This window comes from Microcaecilia unicolor, chromosome 2 (genome assembly GCF_901765095.1).
Source record: "Microcaecilia unicolor chromosome 2, aMicUni1.1, whole genome shotgun sequence".
In the NCBI taxonomy this organism is placed as follows: domain Eukaryota; kingdom Metazoa; phylum Chordata; class Amphibia; order Gymnophiona; family Siphonopidae; genus Microcaecilia; species Microcaecilia unicolor.
This window is the reverse complement of record NC_044032.1, coordinates 376,142,260-376,167,636: the sequence shown is the minus strand read 5'-3', so window position 1 is coordinate 376,167,636 and position 25,377 is coordinate 376,142,260. Positions and strand designations below refer to the sequence as shown.

At 42.6% G+C, this 25,377-nt stretch overlaps 1 protein-coding gene across 1 annotated transcript in view; it reads right to left on the bottom strand.

The window, feature by feature from the left end:
* LOC115462091 (phospholipid-transporting ATPase ABCA1-like) overlaps positions 1 to 25,377 on the bottom strand; it is a 451,679-nt gene that overhangs the window by 409,324 nt on the left and 16,978 nt on the right. The window contains 2 exon segments of the mRNA XM_030192130.1: positions 13,174 to 13,375; positions 19,535 to 19,621. Coding sequence (XP_030047990.1) covers positions 13,174 to 13,375; positions 19,535 to 19,621 — 289 coding nt within the window.

Here is a 25,377-nt window from a genome sequence, read left to right as displayed (position 1 = left end):
AATGTCTAGTTGGGTATATATGTGAATCTCAACTTTGTTAAATGTTTCAGACATATCCATGTACTTGCTCCCATGATATAACTGAATGTTATTATTCTGTCTCACTGTATTTTCAAATGTAAGTCACATTGAACCCAAGCTTGCTTGGGATAATGTGGGATATAAATGTCAATTTTTTAAAAAATCCTTTATTCTCCACCTTTAAGGCCCTTCCCATCCAACTGGATGGTGATGGCACAAGGAAAGCAAGCTTGGTCCTGTGAAGACTATTATATGTATTTATTATTTTATTTATTTGGATTTATTTACCGCCTTTTGAAGAAATTCACTCAAAGCAGTGTACAGTGGAGGAGGAGTGGCCTAGTGGTTAGGGTGGTGGACTTTGGTTCTGAGAAACTGAGTTCAATTCCCACTTCAGGCACAGGCAGCTCCTTGTGACTCTGAGCAAGTCACTTAACCCTCCATTCCCCCATGTAAGTCACATTGAGCCTGCCATGAGTGGGAAAGTGCAGGGTACAAATGTAACAAAAAAAAAAAAACCTGTAACTGTTCCTTAGCTGGGCTCTTGTATTACCATATTGAAAATGTGACCATAAGAAAAACAAAGGTAGTTTAAAAATATATTATATTAATAATATCAATATTAATAGCAATCTTATTAATATTCACACCAACCTTACTGATAGTCATATCAACCGTATTATTATTAATCTTCTTAATAATAATATTGGGTTATTTTGGGGGCTATTTTTGGCCACAAAATAGGCTGGAAAATGTTTTGCCATCTGGCAATTCTGAAACAATGGTGATAGACTGTAGGTGCCTTCCACATAGTAAAAGTAAAATCCCGCACATAGAATTTCCTCAGTGTTCACAAGCACAAGCAGACTGACAGAGCTATTTAGAGAAACACACCATATAAATCCTATCTTCACAGATAACAGACTTTAGGTGCCATTCACATAGGTGCCATTTTTACAAAGCGGCAGTAAGCCCAGTGCGGGCTTACCGCTCGCTAAAAAGGAAGTACTGCCAGGCTACCACACCCCCCAGCAGTAGTTCCCTCCCCCAGTGTGTGCCTTTTCTGGCACTGCAAAAATATTTCAATTTTTGTAGCGCCGGTCTCTACCCGGCGATAATCGGTACTACCGGGTTAGCGTGGGAGCCCTTACCACTACCTCAGTTGGTGGCAGTAAGTGCTCCCCCCCAAAATGGCCACACAGCAAGTGCTTCAGTTGCCACACAGCCGTTTCTTGAAAAACAAACACCTGCCTTTTACTCGCTATGGTAAAAGGGGGCCTCAGCGTTCGTCAAAAACATGTGCCGATGCCAGTGCAGGCCCCCTTTTGCAGCAGCTTCATAAAAGGACCCCACAGTAAGCAGAAAAGTTCTTAATACATCTCTGATTGCACATACCCATACTTGAACTGTGTCAGTTTTCTTTAAGAATTGTAATTTGATTTTTTCGAGAAAGTGTTTCACAATAGGCTATAAAATCCACATAAAAATGGCAAATAAAAAAAATGACACATAAAATATGTCTATGGAAGAATACAAATACTATAACTGTTATAAAACCATTAGGTAAGCTGACATGTAAGGCATATCCTTTAGATGGAGTTAGGAATAGAATTTGAAACATGAGGGAACTTAACACAATAACAATAAAACAGGTTTCTATTTGCCATGTCAGCCTTCAGTTCTAAGAAAATATGCCCTTGATCACTAGCACTTTCTTTTTATTTCTGTATCAGTGTGAATGAGACATTACAGGAAGGAAATAGATAAAACATTATGGACCTGAGCCCAGCAAATGTATAAGGTTAAAAACTGGTACCAGTGCTTAAATATTTGTATACTAGCACCCTAATTCTATATATGGCACTCAAAATTGCAATTTGTGCACACAATTTAATTGACAAATCAGCCAATTAGCACCAATAATTGAGTGCTAATAATCAGCGATTGGCACTCAGTAACATTAAATTTACGCATGTATCTTTAGGCACCGGGATCCATGCATAAATTTGATGTATGGATCAGGAAAGCGGGTGTGGCCATGGGAGGGGCATAGGTGGATCAGGAGTGTTCCTGGAATTTATGCATAGTGGACAAAATTCTATATATGGCATCAAAAAATCAGCATGCAAAAAAATGAGCACTAAGCGTTATTTTATAAACATTGCTACGAATTGGCCATTTACAGAATAGCACCTAGTGCTGGGATCTGCCCCCAAAGTTTAGGTGTGAGGATTTATACCAACTGAAACCTGGTGCAGATCCTCATGCCTAAATTAGGTGCAGATCGGGCACATTCTATAACAGTGTTCACAAATTCTTGGAACACCCATGACCCGCCCATGCCTCTTTCATGGTCACACCACCTTTTCAGATGCATGCACTGGAATTTACAGATGCATCTTGCAGATTCTAGCAGCAAACGCTGTTCTATAAAAGGCACTCAATTCTGAGCGCCATTTATAAAAGAGCTATCATTTTTTTCAGTGCCGATTTTTCAGTGCCATATACAGAATTTAGTCCAAGCTGTGCTGTTTAACTAGCTAATGGGCTTAGTGCATGCTAACATGGGACTTTCCAGCATGCTAAGCCCATTTCTAGCATGCTCAGGAGATAAGGCAATTTTCAGTATGTCTCTTTCAGGTCATGCGCTAATGTTGGCATTAGTGTGCGTAACCTGAAAAAAATAATTGATGGGGGAACACTTACCACCTCCTTTTTAGGGGGCACTAAGAGCTCCCGTGTTACAGACACAGTTAGAGTAGGAATGAGTTAACTGGATAACCCATCCACACCCATTCTCTGCCTCTGACACGCTCCCGCCAGTAAATAGATATAAAAAGTAGATACCGCGCTTAGCGTGCGAAGCAAGTTACTTACCACAAAATGCATTAATACACTTTCTGGTAAGCATTTTCATGTATGCTAAGTGCTCATTAGGGCTTAATGTCCTTTAGAAGACATACCCCACAGTGTGCACTCTTTAGGAAAAGTGCACTCTCTTTAAAAATTATGCACATTCTTTTGCAAAGAGAGTATTGTCTTGATGACACAAACTTTTTTTGGCTGCCCAACCCTATTGAAATCAGCCCTTTGTAAGGGGGTAGAAATAGGGGAGAAAGAGGGAAGAATGATATATAAAAAAAAAGCTTATGGGTGTCTTGATGCAAAAAGCTGAGTGACAGAAGCAGGGTAGGGATATACTGTTGAGAAAAAAAAACCCAAACAAGTTACATGGTACAAGGATGCAGCCATGCTGAGAGAAAAATTGCAGAACTGTGGACATTATGATGGTAGCAGTGGAAAGAAATACTGCAAAAGCCTGTGCTATTGTAGTCATACTGAGATGCAAGCTGTTGGACTGTAGGTGTTATTAAAGCAACATGAAGAAAGGAAAAGCTATTAAAGCCATTGTTAATTTTGCAACCGCTTTGACTGACAAAGCTGTAGGATTATGATTGTTGTTGCAGCAGCATGAAATAGAGAAATGCTATAAAAATTGAGTTTATTAATAGAAACACGTTGGGAGACATGACTTCAGAACTTTACAACACCCTTAGGAGGAGCCAGAAGACCTGAAACAACTGTATTGTAAGCTGCAGGAGGAGTAGGAGGAGGCAATAACTGAAATATTGTTGCAGTCATACTATGAGCTATGCCCGGTAATTAATTTACTAGCACTCTTGAAGAGTACCTGAGTTTTTCTTTGTTATGCTTTGATACTGCAGGTTTCTGTTGAAAGAAGTACATCCTTCAGAGTAGTGCAAAATTCATCTTCATTATATCACCACATTGTGAAGAAGAATGGCTAGGAACTACAAATCTAGCTCTTGATGTGCTCTCAACAAAATCTTCAAAGTTATTCTTGATATTTTAATATCCCAAATTATTTTTCTATATAATGTTTTCAGTTATGAACACTGTGAATGACTAAGACATACAACCATTTAAGGAACTCAATTGTATTGAATAAGCCTATCTACCCATACAGGGAAAAGGTATAACACCCAAATTTTCTATCATAATTGGTATGTTTATATTCATTTATTTAATAATAATAATAATAATAAAGGATTGATTTTGAACTTTTCTATCTGGGATGTACCACTACGTAATTGCATTACAAAATATCAAAGTTTATTGAGAGCATATATAAAAGGAAATGTTCTTCCCATGTTTGTTTTTAAACAATTTCAACGGTTTTGTTCCACTTATTCCTCCAAACTTATTTTACATCCTGAAAGTTTCCCATATTCATATTCCTGAACAGTATCACTTAACAAGTTTTGAAGGGCATACTATGGTGTTTAAGTATTGCTTCATCAACGTATACAATTAAAGACTTGATCCCTTTTCTTTGAAGGCCCCTGGTACTTTTTGTTGTGTTTCAAGGGCATACTATGAACATGAACAGATAATTGTGAGCTCTTTTTGGGACCCTTTTACCAGCTGTGGTAAGCACTAATGCATGCTTACCGCAGGTTAAAAATCACTCCCATGGGCCATGCTGAGGTATCAAGCGGTAGTTTTGCCATCTGTGTGCGTTACCCATGTGCTAAAAAAATACATTTTATTTTTTAGCGCTGGGGTGTGTCTGGGGGGTGGAAAGTAGGCATACCCAGCACTAATCTGTTAGGGGTCCTTTTACTAAGGTACGCTGAAAAATAGACTGTGGTAGTGTAGGCATGTGTTTTGGACGTGTGCAGATCCATTTTCAATGTGCCTATAAAAAACACCCTTTTTAAAATAATTTTTACCGAAAATGGATGTGCGGCAAAATTAAAATTGGAGCGCGTCCATTTTGGGTCTGAGACCTTACTGCCAGCCATTAACTTAGAAGTAAGGTCTCACGTGGTAACCAGGTGGTAATGACCTATGCATATCAAATGCCACTTGATGCGTGTAGCTGGCGTGCATCAGAAACTAAAAAGTAATTTTCGGACGCACATAGCGGACGTGTGCCAAAAATGAAATTACCACAAGGGCCGCGCGGAAACCGGGCGATAACTCCAAATAGGCATGCATTGGGTGCATGTAGGCGCTTTTGTGGCTTAGTAAAAGGACCCCTTTTTAACGGTTTTGTTCTACTTATTTCTCCAAAGTTATTTTTAATCCTGAAAGTGGCCCATTTACTAAGGCATGGTAGGACTGAGGGCCTACCACGCAGTAAAAGGGCACTACTGTGGGATGTGCTGAGGAATCCTGCAGTAGTTTGGGCAGCAGCGCATGTCTGGAGGCAGAGAGTAAGTGTGCCAGTGCTAACTGTGTAGCTTGGGCACATTATCCCATACTACCTGATTAGCACAAGAGTACCGTGGGAGCCCTTACCGCCTCCTAAATTGGTGGCAGTAAGGGCTCTCGCCAGTAATGGCCATGCATGGAAATTGGGAAAATGTTGCACGGCCATTAAAAAAAAAGCAGGCCGTGGTCATTTTTCTGCCACGCTAGAAAGCGGCTGGAGTGTGTGGCAAACCTACACACCAACTGTAGTGCTAGCCATTTTCTAGCGTGCCTTAGTAACAGGACTCCAACCCATTAGTGTGTGGTTAGCGTGGGAGCCCTTACTGCCTAGAAAATAGGTATTGGTATGAGCTCCACCGCAAAAGGCTACACACTAATTGGGAAATTAGTATGTGTCCATTAATGGAGAAAATAGGAAATGGGGTGATTTTAACACCATGCTAAAAATGCTCTTAGTGCACAGAAAACCCATAACACAGGCCACGTTTTAGAGCTGCTTAGTAAAAGGGCCACTTTATTTTTTCATAGAATTTTTGTACCATCAAACCTTCATTGGTTAAATGGTTAAATATGTTATGGTACATATGTGAAATGGAGAGACTCTGGGCAATTCATTGTCACACTTTGACGAAGTGGGAAGCTATTTGGGATACTTTCTTGAAACACTGCTCCTGCTGAAAGCTCAGGATTATGGAGGGGAGAGGGGGAGGTGTCTTGGGTTTTTTTTTTTTGGGGGGGGGGGCGGGAAATAATTGCAAAAATGTGTTAGAAATCTTAGAAGTACATGTGCACTTATTGTCTTAGGTTTGAGAGCTAAATGCATAATGTCCATGTTCTCTCTGGGTACTGGAGGTTGTGTTCCTCCTTTGTTGTATTGTACTCATTTAAGTAGCCGCTTGTGGCTTGTTGTTTTTCTGTATTATCTCTCAATAATTAATAAAGACTTCTATAATTTTTTTAAAACATAGGAGATAACCATAGAAACTTTAGGGGCTCTTTTACTAAATCGTGTTAAGCAGTAATACACTCTTAACTCAGAAAACAGGCTTACCGCAAAACATGTTAAATTATTTTGTGGTACTTTGCCTATCACTGCATGCTAATCATGCATTTTTTTTGAAGGGGTAGTGTCATGGGCGAAGACTGGGTATAGAAATGTTATCTAGCTAGTGTGTTCTCATTTGGATATTGTTAACTGGATAATTTAGAGCATAAGTACATAAGTACATAAGTATGCCATACTGGGAAAAGACCAAGGGTCCATCGAGCCCAGCATCCTGTCCACGACAGCGGCCAATCCAGGCCAAGGGCACCTGGCAAGCTTCCCAAACGTACAAACATTCTATACATGTTATTCCTGGAATTTTGGAGTTTTCCAAGTCCGTTTAGTAGCGGTTTATGGACTTGTCCTTTAGGAAACCGTCCAACCCCTTTTTAAACTCTGCTAAGCTAACTGCCTTCACCACTTTCTCCGGCAATTCCAGAGTTTAATTACACGTTGGGTGAAGAAAACTTTTCTCTGATTTGTTTTAAATTTACTACACTGTAGTTTCATCGCATGCCCCCTAGTCCTAGTATTTTTGGAAAGTGTGAACAGACGCTTCACATCCACCTGTTCCACTCCACTCATTATTTTATATACCTCTATCATGTCTCCCCTCAGCTGTCTCTTCTCCAAGCTGTATAGCCCTAGCCTCCTTAGTCTTTCTTCATAGGGAAGTCGTCCCATCCCCGCTATCATTTTACTCGCCCTTCGCTGCACCTTTTCCAATTCTACTATATCTTTCTTGAGATGCGGCGACCAGAATTGAACACAATACTCAAGGTGCGGTCGCACCATGGAGCGATACAACGGCATTATAACATCCTCACACCTGTTTTCCATACCTTTCCTGATAATACCCAACATTCTATTCGCTTTCTTAGCCGCAGCAGCACACTGAGCAGAAGGTTTCAGTGTGTTATCGACGACGACACCCAGATCCCTTTCTTGGTCCGTAACTCCTAACGTGGAACCTTGCATGACGTAGCTATAATTCGGGTTCTTTTTTCCCACATGCATCACCTTGCACTTGCTCACATTAAACATCATCTGCCATTTAGCCGCCCAGTCTCCCAGTCTCGTAAGGTCCTCTTGTAATTTTTCACAATCCTGTCGCGATTTAACGACTTTGAATAACTTTGTGTCATCAGCAAATTTAATTACCTCGCTAGTTACTCCCATCTCTAAATCATTTATAAATATATTAAAAAGCAGCGGTCCTAGCACGGACCCCTGAGGAACCCCACTAACTACCCTTCTCCATTGCGAATACTGCCCATTTAACCCCACTCTCTGTTTCCTATCCTTCAACCAGTTTTTAATCCACAATAGGACATTTCCTCCTATCCTTAGAGCGTTAGCATGAAAGCACTTACCATCTCCTAAATATGAATAGGAAAGTGCTTCTGTGGTAATTTTTTGCAAGTCTTGGAGCTAATGGAAAATTAGCGTGGGGCTTGCAAAAAATAACTCTATAAAATACCAGCACCGTAAATATGGGCTTATCATGCAGGGAAGTCCTGCATTGAAATGCATTAACCCCATATTTTAGCATGTTTTATTAAAAGGGCCTCTTAGTTGCTACTGGAATGTAAAAATAGTGATCCTTTTGTAAAATCATATATAAGGATGACAGGAAATATACCTATAGATTGCAGCGCATAGGGCCCTTTAACAAAGCGGTGGTAAGCCCAACGTGAGCTTACTGCTTGCTAAAAGGGAAGTACCGCCAGGCTACCACAGTAGCCCGGCAGTAGTTCCCACCCACAGCATGCATCATATCTGGTGCTACAAAAGTATTTTTATCTTTGTAGCATCGGTGTGTACCTGGAAGTAACTGGGCAGTGCCACGTGCTGCCTGGTTACCACCGAGTTAGCGCGGAAGCCCTTAACACCACCTCAAAGGGTGATGGTAAGTGCTGTCCCACAAAATGGCCATTTCCTGAAAAAAAAAAAGAAAGACCCGTCTTTTACCTGCAGCGGTAAAAGGGGGCTTTGGCGTGCATGAAAAACATGCACCAACGCCAGCGTAGGTCCCCTTTTGTCATAGCTTTGTGAAAGTGGACCATAAAATAGAAACAGCATTTCAGAAAAAAAACATGTTCATTAAAAAAAAAATTTTTAAAGCATCACTTGAGGTTGTCAATGTTTAGCGGTTAAATTAGACTGCATAAAAGTCAGTCCTATCTTTATACGGTGTCACTCATGCGGTTAAGTGCTGAATATTGCATTTAACTGCATATGAGATAGCTGGCCACGATAAACTGGATCTTCAATGCCAGTGCCCAGGCATGGCAAAGCATAGAATATTCGGTAATAATGGCAGCTGCAGCCAAAAAATTACATTCACCACTGCCCACTGAATATCAACTCCAAAGAAACCATTTACTTAAGCCCCAAATTTGAGACAGAGGGGCTCATTTTCAAAAGAGAAAAATGCTCAAAAAGTGTCATAAAGCACCGTTTGGATGGATTTCTCAAAGCAACCAAATCTGCATTTTTGAAACCTGTTTTGCAGATGTCTATCTATGAATTTTATCTGCAGTGCATACAAATCACAAGGGGGCGGGGCATTTTGAAGGTGGGATTAGGGCAGGCTTAGGGCGTGCCTAAAACGTGGATGTTTTACAGCCATAGTGGGAAAAAAAAGCAAAAAAACGTCTAGGGTGAAAACTTCAACATTTTTCAGAAAGGTGCCCTAAATGACCAGATGACCACTGGAGGGTTTCAGGGATAATACCCCTTACTCTCCCAGTGATCAATGACTCCCCTCCCACCACCCAAAAATGTGAATAACAATAATACTCACTAGCCTCTATGACAGCCTCAGATGTTATAGCCAGATCCATTAGAGCAGCAAGGAGGGCCCTGGACTAGTGTAGTGGTGGGTGCAGGGCCGCAAGGAGAGGGAGCAAGGGGGGGGGGGGGCAAAATTCCCTGGACTTGGCCTATGGGGGGGGGGGGGGAACAGGCACAGACCCGGCGCCGGCAAGGTTCTTCCTGCTTCCAGGTCTGTCCTCTCCTGCTCCTATGTGGCATCCGGGACCCAGATGATTGTATTAATGCGATATTGCGTTAATACAATCATCTGGGTCTTGACTCTCAGCATAGCAGCAGTGCAGGAGAGGACAAAGTAAGAGATCAGATAGAATGGTGTGTGTGGGGTGGGGGGGTGGCCCGAGTGTGGGGGAGCAAGGGTCCAGGTGGGGGGAGTGTGCGGGGGGTGAATGTGTGTGGTCCAGTCTTGCCCCAGAACTGGCTGCGTTTCTCGGTGGTCCTCGTTGGGTGCAGTGCATTACACTGTAGACAGGTAGACCCAGGCTCATACCTTTCCCTACCTGTTATACTTATTTTGGAATCTGTGAGTCCTCCAAATCTCACCACAAACCCATTGTACCTACGTATAGGTGCCCCTTTGACTCATAAAGTCTATTGTAGTGGTGTACATTTAGAAGTACTGGGTTTTGGGTGGGTTTTGGAGGGCTCAGACAAGATAAGGGAGCAATGGTGAAATGCATACCTGGAAGCATTTATATGAAGTCCACAGCAGTGGCCCCTAGAGTGCTCCATTGCTCTCCTGGGATGTCTGATGGACTAGTCTACTAAAAATGCTGGCTCCTCCTATATTCTAGTGGCTTGCCTTTTTAATGTGTGTGTGTGTGTGTGTGTGTGTGTGTGTTTTAATGGCCTAAAAAGATAAACTCATAGAGCACAAAACCTTGTTCCAAGTGGCATTTAAAAATAACAAAGATATGCATTTTTCTTTTTTTTTTTTGAAAATCGGTATATTTCCTATTTGGGTTTGGTATATTTAGCCCCCAGTGTCCTCTGTCAAAACAGGAACTGTTTAGATTATTGGTTGATGTGTAGTTAGAAAAAAAAGTCAGTTGTGCAGGCTGAAAAAAAACCCTGCATTTCCTTGAATTATACTTAACAATACATTTACAGGGATACTTCGGGAAAAGTAAGGGCCCCCCTGTTACAAAACACCAGGGCTCAATAACAAAAATTGTCTGCTTTAGTGTCTTTTTTGTCACATCCAGAAAAATCTTGATTTTACTATAAAAAGATAAATCTTCTTTATGCTTGAACAAAAGGTTCAACAACCAGTCTCTATCAGATGTTAATGGAAAGGAAACTATTAAAATGTCCAGTGTCACTAAGGGGCTCCTTTACTAAATGGTGGTAGGGCTTCCATGCGTTAGCATGCGGCAAATTGGGCCTACCACCGGCCTACTTCAGGAGCCGGGCGGTAGTCCCATCTTCTTCTGCACAATATCTCTAGAGCTAGAAAATACATTTGTATTTTCTAGCATCAGGGCTTACCTGGCGGTAATCGGGCAGTGATGTGTGCTGCCTGGTCAGCACCGGAGTAACGCAAAAGCCCTTACTGCCTCCTAAATGGGTGATGGTAAGGGCTGCCCTGGACAATGGTTGCATGATAAGTGGTTCACTTTCCACAGGGCCATTTCCCTTATAAAAAAAAGTATTTTATGTGCTGTGGTGAAAGGGGGCCTCAGTGCATGGTGAATCCACATCCTGATGCTACCGCAGGGTCCCTTTTACTGTATCTTGGTAAGCTATTAGGCACTAACATGCACCTCACACAGTGCTATGGAACATGCTTAGGTGTCCTGCGGTAACACTGAAATCTGTACACGCCAAAAAGGTTTCTAATTTTTTTGAGGGGGTATGTCATGAACGGAGAGTGAGTGTACCAGCGCTAAACAGTCAGCGCATCTACATTACTGTGTGTTAACTGATTAGCACAGGAATACTAGCAGGTGAATTTTCGAAAAAGAAGGGCACCCATCTTCCAACACAAATCGGGAGATGGGCGTCCTTCTCGCAAGGTTGCCCAAATCGGCATAATTGAAAGCCGATTTTGGGCGCCCTCAACTGCTTTCCGTCGCGGGGACAACCAAAGTTCACGGGGGCGTGTCGGCAATGTAGCGAAGGTGGAACTGGGGCGTGCTTAGGAGATGGGTGTCCTCGGCCCATAATGGAAAAAAGAAGGGCGTCCCTGACGAACACTTTGCCAACTTTACTTGGTCAATTTTGTTTCACGACCAAGCATCAAAAAGGTGCCCGAACTGACCAGATGACCACCAGAGGGAACTGGGGATGACCTTCCCTTACTCACCCAGTGGTCACTAACCCCCTCCCACCCTAAAAAAAATCTTTAAAATACCTTTTTGCCAGCCTCTATGCCAGCCTCAAATGCCATACTCAGGTCCATCGCAGCAGTATGCAGGTACCTGGAGCAGTTGTAGTGGGTGCAGTGTACTCCAGGCAGGTGGACCCAGGCCTATCCCCCCCTACCTGTTACACTTGTGGGGGTAAATGTAAGCCCTCCAAAACCCACCAGCAACCCACTGTACCCACATGTAGGTGCCCCCCTTCATCCCTAAGGGCTATAGTAGTGGTGTATAGTTGCGGGGTTTGTGGAGCTCAGCACCCAATGTAAGGGAGCTATGTACCTGGGACCTTTTTCTGAAGTCCACTGCAGTGCCCCCTAGGGTGCCCGGTTGGTGTCCTGGCATGTTAGGGGGACCAGTGCACTATGAATGCCTGCTCCTCCCACAACCAAATGGCTTGGATTTGGTCATTTTTGAGATGGGCGTCCTCGGTTTCCATTATCGTCGAACATCGGGGACGACCATCTCAAAAACGACCTAAGGACGGCCATCTTGAAGGTCGACCTAAATTTCATGATTTCGGCGTTCTCGACCATATTATCGAAACAAAAGATCGACGCCCATCTTGTTTTGATAATACGGGTTGCCCCGCCCCTTTACGGGGCCATCCTGCGAGGACACCCTCATGAAAACATGGGCACCCCGTTCGATTATGCCCCTCTATGTGAGCCCATAATGACTAGAAAATGGGTTGGGGTAAATGTTACAAGCTAATTTTACTCGTGCAGAATCCATTACTGCAGGTTGCATTAAAATGCATTAAAATACATGTAAATGCGGCCATTAGGTATTCCTCAGCCATGCGCACTTTGTGAATGGGAAACTTTGCCAGCTCTAGGGCAGAGTAGAAGGGTTGGTTGAATGGAGTGGGTGTCCAGCAGCATCCTTTCTCTCTCTCTCTCTAACCCAGCCACCCTGCTCTGGTTTGCTTCCTACATTGGCACCTAGCAGCCTCCCTCCCTCTCCTTGACCCAGTCTTACCCAAATAGCCCCCCATGCCTGGCTTAAAATTCCTTGGTAGTTTAATGTGCCCCTCATTTCTTTCTGAACTGACCCCCCTTCCCTCCCAATATTTAAAAAATAAATAGGTTCCCAGGTGGTGTAATGGCCCCCCTGCCGACCCAGCCCCCTTTCCCTAATATATATTAAAAATTTTATAATTTTTAATATATATTAGGGAAAGGGGGCTGGGTCGGCAGGGGGGGCATTCTTATATTTGCCCTGGTGTCTAGTAGTCTCCTTCCCTCTCTCCATTCAATCCCCAAAGAATCTCTGGTAGTCTAGCAGGACCACCCTACCTACTCACCTTGTGACTGGTAGCACTCCCCCCCCCCCGGACCCTGGCCTCAAACAAGGGAGAAGTGATGCCCACTCAGTCCTGCCTCCAGGCACCATCATCTGCAAAATGCCAGTGTCCGCCCCGCATGGTACATCCTAGTCTACCATATAATGGAGAAATTGATATACAGAAATAATGGGAAAGTTTTGTGGGGAAGTCGGCACTATGAAAAGAAACTTAACACACTCTTCACTTCCAAATATGACGTTCAGAAATTAATTAGTACCGTAGTCACCTCCAAATGGCCACCAGGGGCAAAGAGTAAGTCATTTAAACAATGTCATTTAAATTAGGTTAAAGCAATAAAGTTTAGAACTTCAAAAGACAGTACTTACTGGTGATATTCATGGGCACTCTGAACTGATTGTTCTTATTTGTGGTACCTGAAGCAGAATCACTCCTTTCCTTTTGTTTCATGTCAAATCCACATAAGAAAATGTTCAAAGGACTGAGAAATTCTGCAAATGAATTGCCAGAAATACTTGTGCCTGATAAATTGAAATTGTTTATAGCAGCTGTAGTAAAAAATGTTGGCATCTGGAAATGGGAAAAAAATGTGTTAATACTTTCTTCTGCTGGGTTGTATGGGGTAGTAGAATATATAGGCCCTTATTTTAGAAGCTCTATTCATGTTTTGTGCATCTCAAAACTGGCATTAAGACATTCATATTGCATGGATGTCCAAATCTGAATATTATAAAGCTGGGATATGGATGTCTAAAACTGTAGGGTGTCCATAGGGCAAGGGCGTGTGGTCTGAGTATTTTGAGTAGGACTAGGGACATCCAACTCTAGTTTCAGAAGAGGAAGGGATATCTACGTCCAAAAAAATGGACACTGGTACGTTCAAGTTATTGAACGGTGCTCTGATTGAGCAATTTTCCACTCGGTGGAGTAAGGGAAGTCACAGTAGGTATTTTTCTGTCCCTAGAGGGCTTATGATTTTTTATATTAAAGTGAAGTTTGAACCACAGTTTTTGGGTTCTCTGTTCTGGTTTTTAGTCAGTTGCTCTAACCATTAGACTACTCCTTTTCATGAATGCTTATGTGGCCATTTTATAGCATGGGTACTAAAATGATGTCCATGTCCCTTGTTTCATCCCATTCACAGTTTGGGCATTTCAGTTTGTAAAATGTATATGCTTTACATAGCCAGCGCTTGGACATATATTTCTCATGTAATTTAGAACAGGCTATATGTCGGCAGATCCTACTCTAAAATACATGAGAAATGGACGTCCAAATGTGATACAGTGACTTGGATGTCCTCATTCTGAATTGGGTGTCCTTTCTAAAATCTAATCTAATCTAGTCATGGTATTTCTGTTCTGCTTTTTTCCTAAACATAGGGCCCAAAGCAATTCACATAAGATTGTAGACAAAATATTAGATTAAATATCAAAAGCTTTCTGAAATAAATACATTTTCAAAATGTTTTGAAACAAAAGATAAGAGGTAAAAGACTTAATAGACTATTCCAGATGTATGCAGATCTATAAGAAAAAGAAGTTTCTAAGATCTTCTTAACACAAATTGCTCTTAAAGAAAGAAAAAATAACATGTGGTTTGGTATTTGTCGATAAGCCTTAACTCCCTTAAGAAAGTGCACCAAATTAAGAAACTCCTCTGAAATTAGTTTATAAAAATATTTTTTTTAAAAAGCAGGCTATTTTAAAATGTTTCCTTTCCTGCAATGGGAGCCAATGGAGTTCCTTGAAAAGGGAATAAAAATGATCAAACTTAGATGAGCAGCCGTAATTCTGAACCATCTGTAGTTTCTTCAAGGCTCCCTAAGCTGCTCCTCCATAAAGAGAATTGCAGCAGTCAAGCTGCGATAAAATCATAGATTGAACTAATAGGGCAGAGTGTTCATAGATCTTAACTGACTCAACTTAAAAAAGCATTTCTTTATCAAACTATTCACCTGCTGCTGAAAAGGTCAGTAACCCAGAATTTTAGAAGAATCTAATACTAGTCATTTCTATAGCATTACTAGATGTATGCAGCGCTGTACATATTATAAGCAGGTATTTTCTTTGTCCCTAGAGGGCTCACAATCTAAGTTTCTGTACCTGGTGCAATGGAGAGTTAAGTGACTTTCACAAGGAACTATAATGGGACTTGAACCCAGGTCATTAGAACCAAAGCCTGCTTCACTAACCATTAGGCTACTCCTCCACTTGCTATTCTGGGACCACTGCTGGCCTAACTCAGCCACCGGTGGTAGTACACGCCATTTCTGGGGGGAAAACCCACAGAAGTGGTTAGCGTGGCAGTAACCTGACGGTAATTAGGCATTTCTGAATGCTGCCCGGTTACTACTTGGTTACCACAGGAGCCCTTACCACTACCTCAATGGGTGGCGGTAAGGGCTCCCTGCTGCCTGGCCACACAGTAAAAGTTTTCTTTCCACATGGTCATTTTGTTTTTGGGGCTTTTTACCCGCTACAGTAGGGCCCTTTTTCCCCACAGTTTGGTAAAAGGACACTTTGAGCGTATTTTGCTTTGAGCATATCTATGGAAAAACTGTTAAGAGCAAATAGTGAGAAAAAAATCATGAAATAACATTTAAGCATAAGAATTAGTTTCATATATAAATGAGACCTGACATCCACTATGCTAACTAGTCCTTCCATTTTCAGTTGGCATACACAAAGTATTCCCCCCCTTAACAGAAGACTAAACCTTCCATGCCTATTACAAGTACTTCTTAACTCACACCCAGATGATCAAAAGCCCCGCGCTGTTCCAAACATTGCTCTAAAAATAGCGCTGGAACAGCGTGGGGCATTATTAGACTTATGATCAGAGATAATGACAATCAAATTTAAGCACACAATTATCTCTGATCATGGGGTAGAAGTGCGGGAGAATTGTGCCTGAGCATGCGCTCAGCACAATCCTCCCGCACTTGTTTGACAGGTCTGGGCTGTCAAAAGCCCAGACTTCTCAAACACGGGCTGGAGGTCCATGGGACCACCAGACCCCAACTACCCCTGCCTTGAGCAAGGCAAAATGGGGGCTGGAGGTCTGGCGGACCTCTGTTCCCCCAGATGACCCCCCCCCCAGGTTCAAGGAGGGCTGGAGATCTGGTGGGTCTCCAGCCCCCCCTAACCCCTAGCATTAACAAGGTGTCTCTGGTGGTCCAGTGTCAATCCCCCTACCCCCACCTCCCCCTACCTTGAGTTGGAGGAGGGAGGTAGCCTGCCTTCCTCCTCTTCCTTCGACGGTGCCTGCAAAATGGCGGCACCCAGCCCTGCCTAGTGTATCCTAGGATGCGCTGGGTGGGGCTTCACACCATATAATGGAGTTTCTCCCTTATATGGTGTGAAACCCCACCCAGCGCATCCCAAGATACACTGGACAGGGCTGAGCACTGCCATTTTGCAGGCGGCATTGAAGGAAGAGGAGGGAAGCAGGCAGGTTACCTCCCTCCTCCCACTCAAGGTAGGGGGTGGTGGGGGTAGGGGGATTGACACTAGACCACCAGGGACCACTTGTTAATGCTAGGGGGTTGGGGGGGGGGCTGGAGACCCACTGGATCTCCAGCCCTCCTTGAAACTTGGGGGGGGGTCATCGAGTGGACCTGAGGTTCACCGGAACTCCAACCCCCTGTCGCTGGGGGGGTCATCGGTTCCTGGGGGGTTGCTTCGTTGGGGAAATGGGGGCCTGCTAGCATGCAAATGCATGCAGGACAGGGCTCAGCATTCCTCCCCAATGGTATGCAAACTCTAACACCAGCTCCAAGTTGGCATAGGGTTTGCCGCAGCCAGTGATCCAATCTTTGGCGTGCTGGTCGCTGATCATTGGGAATGAATAGGTTTAGCATGCATTTGCATGCTATTTGCACTAAGAGCTCTGTTTTGCATGCATTTGCATGCTAGCATTGCGATCAGAGCCTGCGAGCGCATTGTTTGAAGCACTCGGATGGGGTGTTAGCAATCGCAGGCACCAGTATGGTGCTAACAGCTTCTAGTGCTGGCGTTTGCTTCTGATCATCCCCCTGTCAGTGCTCCACTCAAATGATTCATGTCAATCTTTATTCTCCTGTCCCCTTTTCAAGTGTAATTCTATCTCTCCCAACTTGCTAAATCACAACCCCCTTGAGAAGAATGAGCTCATATGCAGATCGGAAGAAAGCCAGAGGCAAAACAAGTCGTTGGTTTCAGGTCCTTCTGTTAACTGATACAAACAACAATACAAGTGCTACATAATTCCTTTATGGTGATAAAGTTTAAACATTCACATAAAGGGGTCTTTATGTATTTTTTAAGCATATAAAAAGATATATCAAAAAAGTATTGAGTAACACTTTCTAGCCCATATTGAGTGATGAAGATATAGGAAAGCCACAGGACTGTGTTTCTGCATGAAATGAGTCACCACTGAGGTCTACATAATTTAAATATGGGTGCTGGGTTGTTTATATGGTTTCTAAATGACAGGCACATATGAAAATAATTGCCAAAAATCCACCTATGTGCAGTTCTGTAAATACTGCAAATAAAGGCTCCGATGTACAGCATAGGCTGAGTTAAAAATACTAGCATATTTTACACTGTATTTTACAGGTGGGTAGGCGGAGTCTGAGAAGAGCATGGGCGGGCACAAACTTATGTGTTTAACTTATAGACTATAGTAAGTTATGTGCTTTATCTGGCAATTAGGCATTAGCATTTACATCAGGTCGATATTCGAGGCAATTTAACTGGCCAGAAATGACTCTAGGCTGGAGTGGAGGAGTAGCCTAGTGGTTAGTGCAGTGGACTTTGATCCTAGGGAACTGAGTTCAATTCACCCTGCAGCTCCTTGTGACTCTGGGTAAGTCACTTAACCCTCCATTGCCCCTGGTACAAAATAAGTACCTGAATATATGTAAACCACTTTGAACGTAGTTGCAAAAACCTCAGAAAGGCGGTATATCAAGTCCAATTTCCCTTTCTCCTTTCTCTAAATTGTTCAGGGCTAAACACTAATCTTCAGTGGCAATTAACTTGTTAGTTCTGCTAAAAATGACCTGTTAGCTCCTAATGCAAACCCAGCTATTTCTGAAGCATTCCTGGGGTGGAGTTAGCACTTGGCTAGTTAAATTCCAATATTTTCAGCACTTAAACAGCCAAGGTCACCACATAAATAGGACCACATAAACGTCAGCCCTATCTTTATGTGGTAACCCATAGCTGGTTAAGTGCTGAATATCACATTTTGGAGCCCTTTTATAAACGCATGGTGGGGCTACCGTGTGGGTAGCATGTGACAAATTGGCCCTACCACCAGGATATCACAGGAGTCCATCGATAGTTCTGAAGTTGTTGTGCGCAGTTTCCCATTGTAGAAAATAATTTTCTATTTTCTACAACAGGGCATTCCCGGTGATATTCGGCAACACGGCACATTGCTCGCACTGCCCAATTACCATGGGGTTAGTGCAAGAGTCATTACCACCAAGTAAATAGGAGGCAGTTAGGGTTCACATGTTAAATGGCCAGGTGCTAATTTTGGACTTAGGCTTTTATTCTACAGTTTATGCTTCTAAATTTATGCTCCTAAAATTTTACATTCCTCAATTTATGAGCATAATTTATGCTCATAAATATATGCTCATAACTTATTAGTGTAATCTATGCTCATCTGTTTGGCAGACACGCTAAGAGATGGCCTGAGTGCGTGGGAAAATCACCTGCTAAAAGTAGCACAGGCCACTTTTTAATGCACCTTTGTAAAAGGGCCCCTTAACTGGCTAAGCTTTAACCAGCGTCGCAAACCCAGAAATTCAGTGCTATAGCCCGAACATGTCCTGGCACTGACTTTCTGAGCATAATGTTAGTAGCAGTCATCAAAACACTAAGTGCCACTGGCTGAATATTAGTTTTATAGCTGGCATAAGTGGTCATACATAACATGTATGCACATTATCTTGCTGTGTTGTTTGTTTTTTGATATGAACTGTCTCCGTGCTGATGATTATGTGTGCTCCTCTATCGTACACCTCCTAGGTTGATTGAATAGAGAGGTTTATAAACATTTAAAATAAATAAATAAATTCTTGTGTCAAGTCTTGGATGCTAATAAATGTCTGACTTCTTTACATCATCTGGCTATTTTTTTTTTTTAGTTACCTTTGCTGTGTTTGTGTTTGTCTTGCCACTTAACAAGGGTTTGTTCTTCTGTTTCTACCCCAACTTGACATTTCGTCCTTTAGATTGTAAGCTCTTCCGAGCAGGGACCGTCCTTAATTGTTAATTTGTACAGCGCTGCGTAACCCTAGTAGCGCTCTAGAAATGTTAAGTAGTAGTAGTAGTAGTACAATGAGGTTGCCAGTGCCACCCTTGGCCATCCCAAGGCAATGGATGGTTAAGTGGTTTGCCCAAAGCCACAAGGAGCTGCTGTGGAATTTGAAGCTGGGCCTTCTGGTTCACAGCTTACTGCTCTAGCCATTAGTTTACCCTTCTGCCCCTACTTCTATTCTAGGCATATCTTATTATAGAAATAAGATCAGTCAAGATTGATTTTTTACATATGCAATCCATCTTTGCAGGAACTTGTGCACTTGAGCTGCCTATAAACAATTATAATACCTGCAAAATATCAGATAATATCCTAGCACTCTTGTAAAACAATACTGTGTATGACTTTTAAACATATTCCAAGTTATAGGATTTAAAGTTAACACTGATTTATAATTTTCAAGATTACCTGTTCAGTAACTTCTTGGACAGCTTTCATAGTGTTGCTAATCAGCTGCATCTTTTTAGTTGACTTAACTCCAGCTGCATCAGTTACCTTCAGGTGGAAAAAAAACCCCAATACATATAAAATAATAAGACCACCAAACATTTAAATATTAAGTGCTCTAATACACACTAAAATCTGTACAATAAAGCTCAGGATGCAAATTAATGCTGTTTAGAACAAGCCAAAAAAGTGTGATATGAAGTGATGACTGAAACTGCTAGTCTAGCTGTATTACTGCAATGGGGCAAGTTGTGATATTGGCTCAAATAATTCTTTATATATAAATGCTCCAAATTAAAAAGAAAATGCTGTCTATCTAAATGCTCTTGAATGAGAACTTATTACAAATTATATAAAACATATTTAGGAGTAGATACATTTTAAATATGTTTCATATAATTTGTAATAAGTCCTCATTCAAGAGCATTTAGATAGACAGCATTTTCTTTTTAATTTGGAGCATTTATATATAAAGAATTATTTGAGCCAATATTGCAACTTGCCCCATTGCAGTAATACAGCTAGACTAGCAGTTTCTATTTCTGTTTGTACAAATAAAAAAATACATCTATATACATATATCTACACCTATTCTTTATGTTTAATTTCTTGCATTAAAAATACACACTTATGCAGTGTAATTACACACAAATAAACCTTGCTTTTCTCAGTTACAAAGTGCTAACCTACTGCTGAGCAGTGCCAGCGGGGACAGTTTGTATTATAATGTTCCAAATAATCTTACCTTGACTTCATTGTTCCTTTTATCTTAGCCCTCCGCCCCAATTATTAATTTTAATATCCCCTGTGAACCCCATTTAGTCAATTCTATATATTCTTCCCCATCCCCCCATCCCCATTTAACTTATTCCAGAATGGAGAGGGGCTCAGCCAATGTAATCCAGTCCCCAGGTAACTCTGTGGACCTTCTTTATGCTGATAAAAGGGAGGCATCTTTTTCGGTGGCAGGTACTTTATGTGAGATTACAGCCTTACTGAAACAGCTCAAGTTACAAGTTGGAGTATAAATACAGTTTATTTTCTTTTGCTATCTATATCTATCTTATATCTATATATCTATGTATCTATCTATATATATCTATATCTATCTTTCATCTTTCTCTCTCTCTATATATATATATCTCTATCTATCTATCTATCTATCTATTTTTTTCTGTTTCAATATATGGTGCTAATGATGGCGTAAAAAAACATAATTGGTGGCCCATATAGCGAAACATTTCTCACAGATCAGGAGAAGCCATTTATTGATGATTCCCCAGCCAAGCTGCCACTAGCTAGAAAGGGAGAAAAAAACAAAACAAAAAAACAATGCACCTGATAAGCTATGGATGTATTTGTCTTCTATTACAGCACTTCTGAATATTCTGTGCCTTCCAAAGCCACGGTAAGTTTTTGTAATTACTTTAAAAAAAAATGGAAAATGTGCTGCTTTCTATGTCTGATATGAAATTACTCTTTTTCCCCCCATTATTTTCTATGAAGCAGAAACACATTGTTTGATAGCTATTACCTGAGGCCTAGCAGGAATTAGTGGAGACAAGAACATTTACAGCTAGAGCTGCTAATGTGTGCCGCTGTGCTGACATGATATTGCAAGAATCTTTAGTATATTTCATTAGCAGAGTTACTTTGCATTTCTGAAAATGACATAATAAGCATAGTGCACATTACAGAAATTCTGGTAAGGGATTAGGAGCTGGAGAAGTTAGGCTCGTCTAAACCCTCAAATTCTGAGGGGTGAGTTAAGATGCATGTTACTTCTCAAAAGCCCATTTTAAAAATGGAGGCTAGATGTATATTTTATCTATCCATAGGAGGGATTTATTCAGGAAAATGTTTCAGTTTGGTTAGTTTTCAGATCACCCACCCACCCCTTCGGTTTGTTTAAAGATCCATGATTCATTTTGTTTCATTAGTTTCCATTAAAGTCAACGGGGGAAGCAATTTTATACATTAACAGTGAGGGTTTTCATCCATTTTCAATGAAGATTGCTTGAAAATGAAGTGGACGAATAGCCTAGCTGTTAGAGCAGTGCTCTGTAAGCAAGAGAAAGCAGGCACAAATTTGGAATTTAACGATTAATAGAAGTTTGTATGCGACGTGATCACGTCACACCGTTTTTGCAAAACCTTTACTGACTACTAGTACACTACAGGGCTAAATTTAAAACTCTATAGGGTATGTCTACTGAAGGGTGTTAAGCCCTAGTGTGAGCTTAGTATGCATGAAAATACTTATTGCAAAGCACATTAAAGCATTTTGGGTATCCAACTTGTTTGTGCACTCTAACCCCCAAATTCTGTGTAGGTTGCCCAAATTTGAACGTGGATCCAAGATCGGTGCATAAACTAATTAGTCAATTAGACACCAACAGGGAATAATTGGAGTTAACAAGCACCAAACTGGCAGTAATTAAGAGTTATGCATGAACCTGCCCTATGCTCTGTTCTATGACATGTGCTTCTAAATTTCATAGCCTGGAACTCCAAAGGGGGTGTGGCCATGAGAGGGGCATGAGCAGGTCAGGGGCATTCCCATAAATTAAGTGCAATTTTATAGAATGCCTGCATCTGCCTGCCCAACTGTCATCAGTTGGGCATTAACATTTATACCAGCCTTTGTCAGGTATAAATGCTCGTGCTGAAAGAGGACTGGAATGCGCCTAGCACACTTGACAGAATGCTAGCTTAGCACAGATCATCCCAGTGTCTAACTTGTGGGTGTCATTTACTGACTCTAGCCCTAAGTGTACGGTCTGTGTTTGTTTTGTATTTATTTTCTGGAGGGGGTGGAGAATGAGCATGGATGTGCTATCTAGCTAAAGCATTCTAATTACTGTGTGCTAACTGGTTAGCATGTCCATCACACAGGAGCTCTTAACTCCTGAAAAAGAAATCATTGAAAATGCCCTATATCCTGGGTGTGCTAGAAATGAACGTAGCATGTGGGAAACTCGCGCGTTAGCATATGCTAAGCCCATTTACTAGTGTACCTTAGTAGATATAGCTTTATGTCTGATTTTTAAGGCCAGAGTACTTGAAGAACAGGATCTCCTTCTACACACCTCCAAAGTCATTAAGGTACTCCCAATGAATATCCTTAAGCACACCCTCTCCAAACGATATCATATGATGTATCATCCGCTATCAAGCCTTCTCCAGAGTAGCCCCCACACTCTGGAATGCACTCTCTGAAAGGCTTCACCTAACATTAGACGAGATAGCTCGACTCTTCTCTCAAGCCCTTAATGGAAGTGTAACTACCTAGTGACCTATACATAAGAACCCTGGCTGCACATATTTTAGCAGGACTTGCTTATCCATTCCTAACCTAGCTGAGATCTTTCTGACTTCACATGCAATTTTATATAAGGGAGTCTTTTACTAAGCCACGGTAGTATTTTTAATTCGTGGTAGAAATCAGCTGGCGATAAACACCAAGATGCCAATAGAAATATAATGGGTGTCTCTGCGTTTGCTGCCAGCTTATTTGTACCATGAGCTAAAACCACTACCGCAGTTAGTAAAAGACCCCCTAAGTTAGTCCCCTTATTTTCTATGTCCTGTTGCTCTTAGCCACACCTCAGTGGGAGGGGGGGGGGGGTCTAGAGCCCCAGCTGCTGACCCCCCTCCCGCTGCCGACCCTCCCCTACCACCTCCACCACCGGGTGCCTTTGCTGGCATGGGTCCCCAACCCCAACCAGCCAAAGTCTTCTTCAGCACAGGTCTCCGGCAACTTTGCATATCTGTTTCTGCGAGTCCTGACTCCTAACATCCTGTGTGCATGTAATGTGCAGGATGTCAGGAGTCAGGGCTCACAGAAACAGATCAGCAAAGGCGCCGGAGACCGGCGGTGAAGAAGACTTCGGCTGGCGGGGATTGGGGAACCCAGCCAGCAAAGGTACCTGGCGGCGGCAATGGGGGAGGGGCGGCGGCAGGAGGGGGGGGGGGTCGAAAATGGTGGTGGGGGGGGTCGGCAGCTGGGGGAGGTGGGCTAAACTGTGTCCCCCCACCTCGGGCTCTGGACCCCCCTCCCACCGAGGTGTGGCTATGCCCCTGCTGAGGAGTAAAGCTTGGCCAACAGTTTTCACCTTATGCTGTGTTCCAGTGGAAGTCTGCTTCCAAGCCAGAGACTCACTGTAGAGTGGTGGAGGCCAAGCTAGTGATGTCATCAGTACTGAGCACTTCTTAAGCTGGCTTCTGGAAGTGCTCAATGTTCTGGCAATTATCCTTGATTGGGCCCTGGCCTGCCTGGGCTCTGGTAGTTCCTACTACTGTTTCTTTGTGAGGCCATGGCCTGAAGCTTGGCCTACAGCTTTCTCCTTATGCTGTGTTTCAGTGGAAGTCTGCTTCCAAGCCAGGGAGACCTGAGGAGTAAAGCTTGGCCTATAGCTTTCACCTAATGCTGTGCTCCTTTGAAGCCTGCTTTCAAGCTTGGTAGTTCTGAGGAGTAATAGCTCTGCTTACAGCTTTGACCATTGCTTGGGTCCAGTGAAGCCTGCTGCCAGGCCTGTGAGTCCAGAGCCTCCAGTGCCTCAGTAGAGATTCCAGTCGCCCACCGTGAGTCCTTAGTCACTGTATGCAGCAAGTGGCTTTGTGCTGTGTTTGGGACTGTGTGGGCTGGATGATGGAGAGTGCCGCAGGTGCAGCTGCTAAGGCCACATCTCGAGGTATCTCTGGATGAGGGAGCGGTGCTTGGAGCATGGAGCTGTCCACGTAGGCTAATTCTGGCCCTTGGGTGCTGTGCAGGGCCATTGAGTCTTCTGCCTTGGGAGCATTGGCTCAGGTTTGGCTTCTTCACCTTGCTTGCCTTGGGAGCGTCGGCTTGGGCTTTGTTGCTTTATGTTGCTTGCCTTTTGAGCATCCGGCTCGGGCGCCTCAGTGACTGTTTGTTTGTCTTAGGTGACATCCCTAGTCTTCTGTGAGAGGAGTGACCCACTCTGGCCTCTACCTGCGGTGCAGGTCCTTAGGAGACTCTTTCTTTTCCCTTTGTTTTGCTTCTTCTCCACTCTGGTTTTGAGGGAGCATGTACTGACAGAATGAACTCTTTTCTTAACCACCAGTGGTGTTACCTCTGTCAGCTAAATACTGCCTGTTTGTCTTTGCCCCGCTAGGGCGGGTCCTTTGCCTAGTCTATTGTGTTCTATTGTATGCCATATGTTTGCATTGCTCTGCTAGTATTGAGAGGTGCAGCTAGGCTGCTTATGTTTGATTTCCCTATACGGCTAGGCTGTTCTACTTTACTTTATTCTATGTTTTATGTTTGCCTTGCCTCAGCTAAGTTAGACTGTATAGCTAGGCTGCCTGTTTTCCTTTCTGTGCCATTTGGCTATCCTTTTAGCCTTGTATTTTTTCTACTAATAAAACTGCCTCAGTTCATCTCCACTTGTGGTCCAGTCCAGGTCTTGGGAGTATTCTTAGTTCTGAGGGGACTCGGTCTACCCAGAGGTGGTTGAGTGATTCTCATTTGGCCACCGCTGGGCCAAGGGTTCACAAATGTCACAAGACGAGGGTGAGTAGTGGAGTGCCTCAGGAATCAGTGCTTGAGCCGATTCTCTTTAATATATTTGTAAGTGACACTGCTGAAGGGTTAGAGGGAAAGGTTTGCCATTTTGTGGATGACATAAAAATTACCAACAGAGTGGACAGTCCAGAGAGAGTAGAAAACTTGAGAAGAGATCTACAAATTAGAAGAATGGTCTAAGAACTGGCACAGCCCAGGAGAGAGACCTTGGGATGAATATATTTGAGGATCTCAAGGAAGCAAAACAATGTGACAA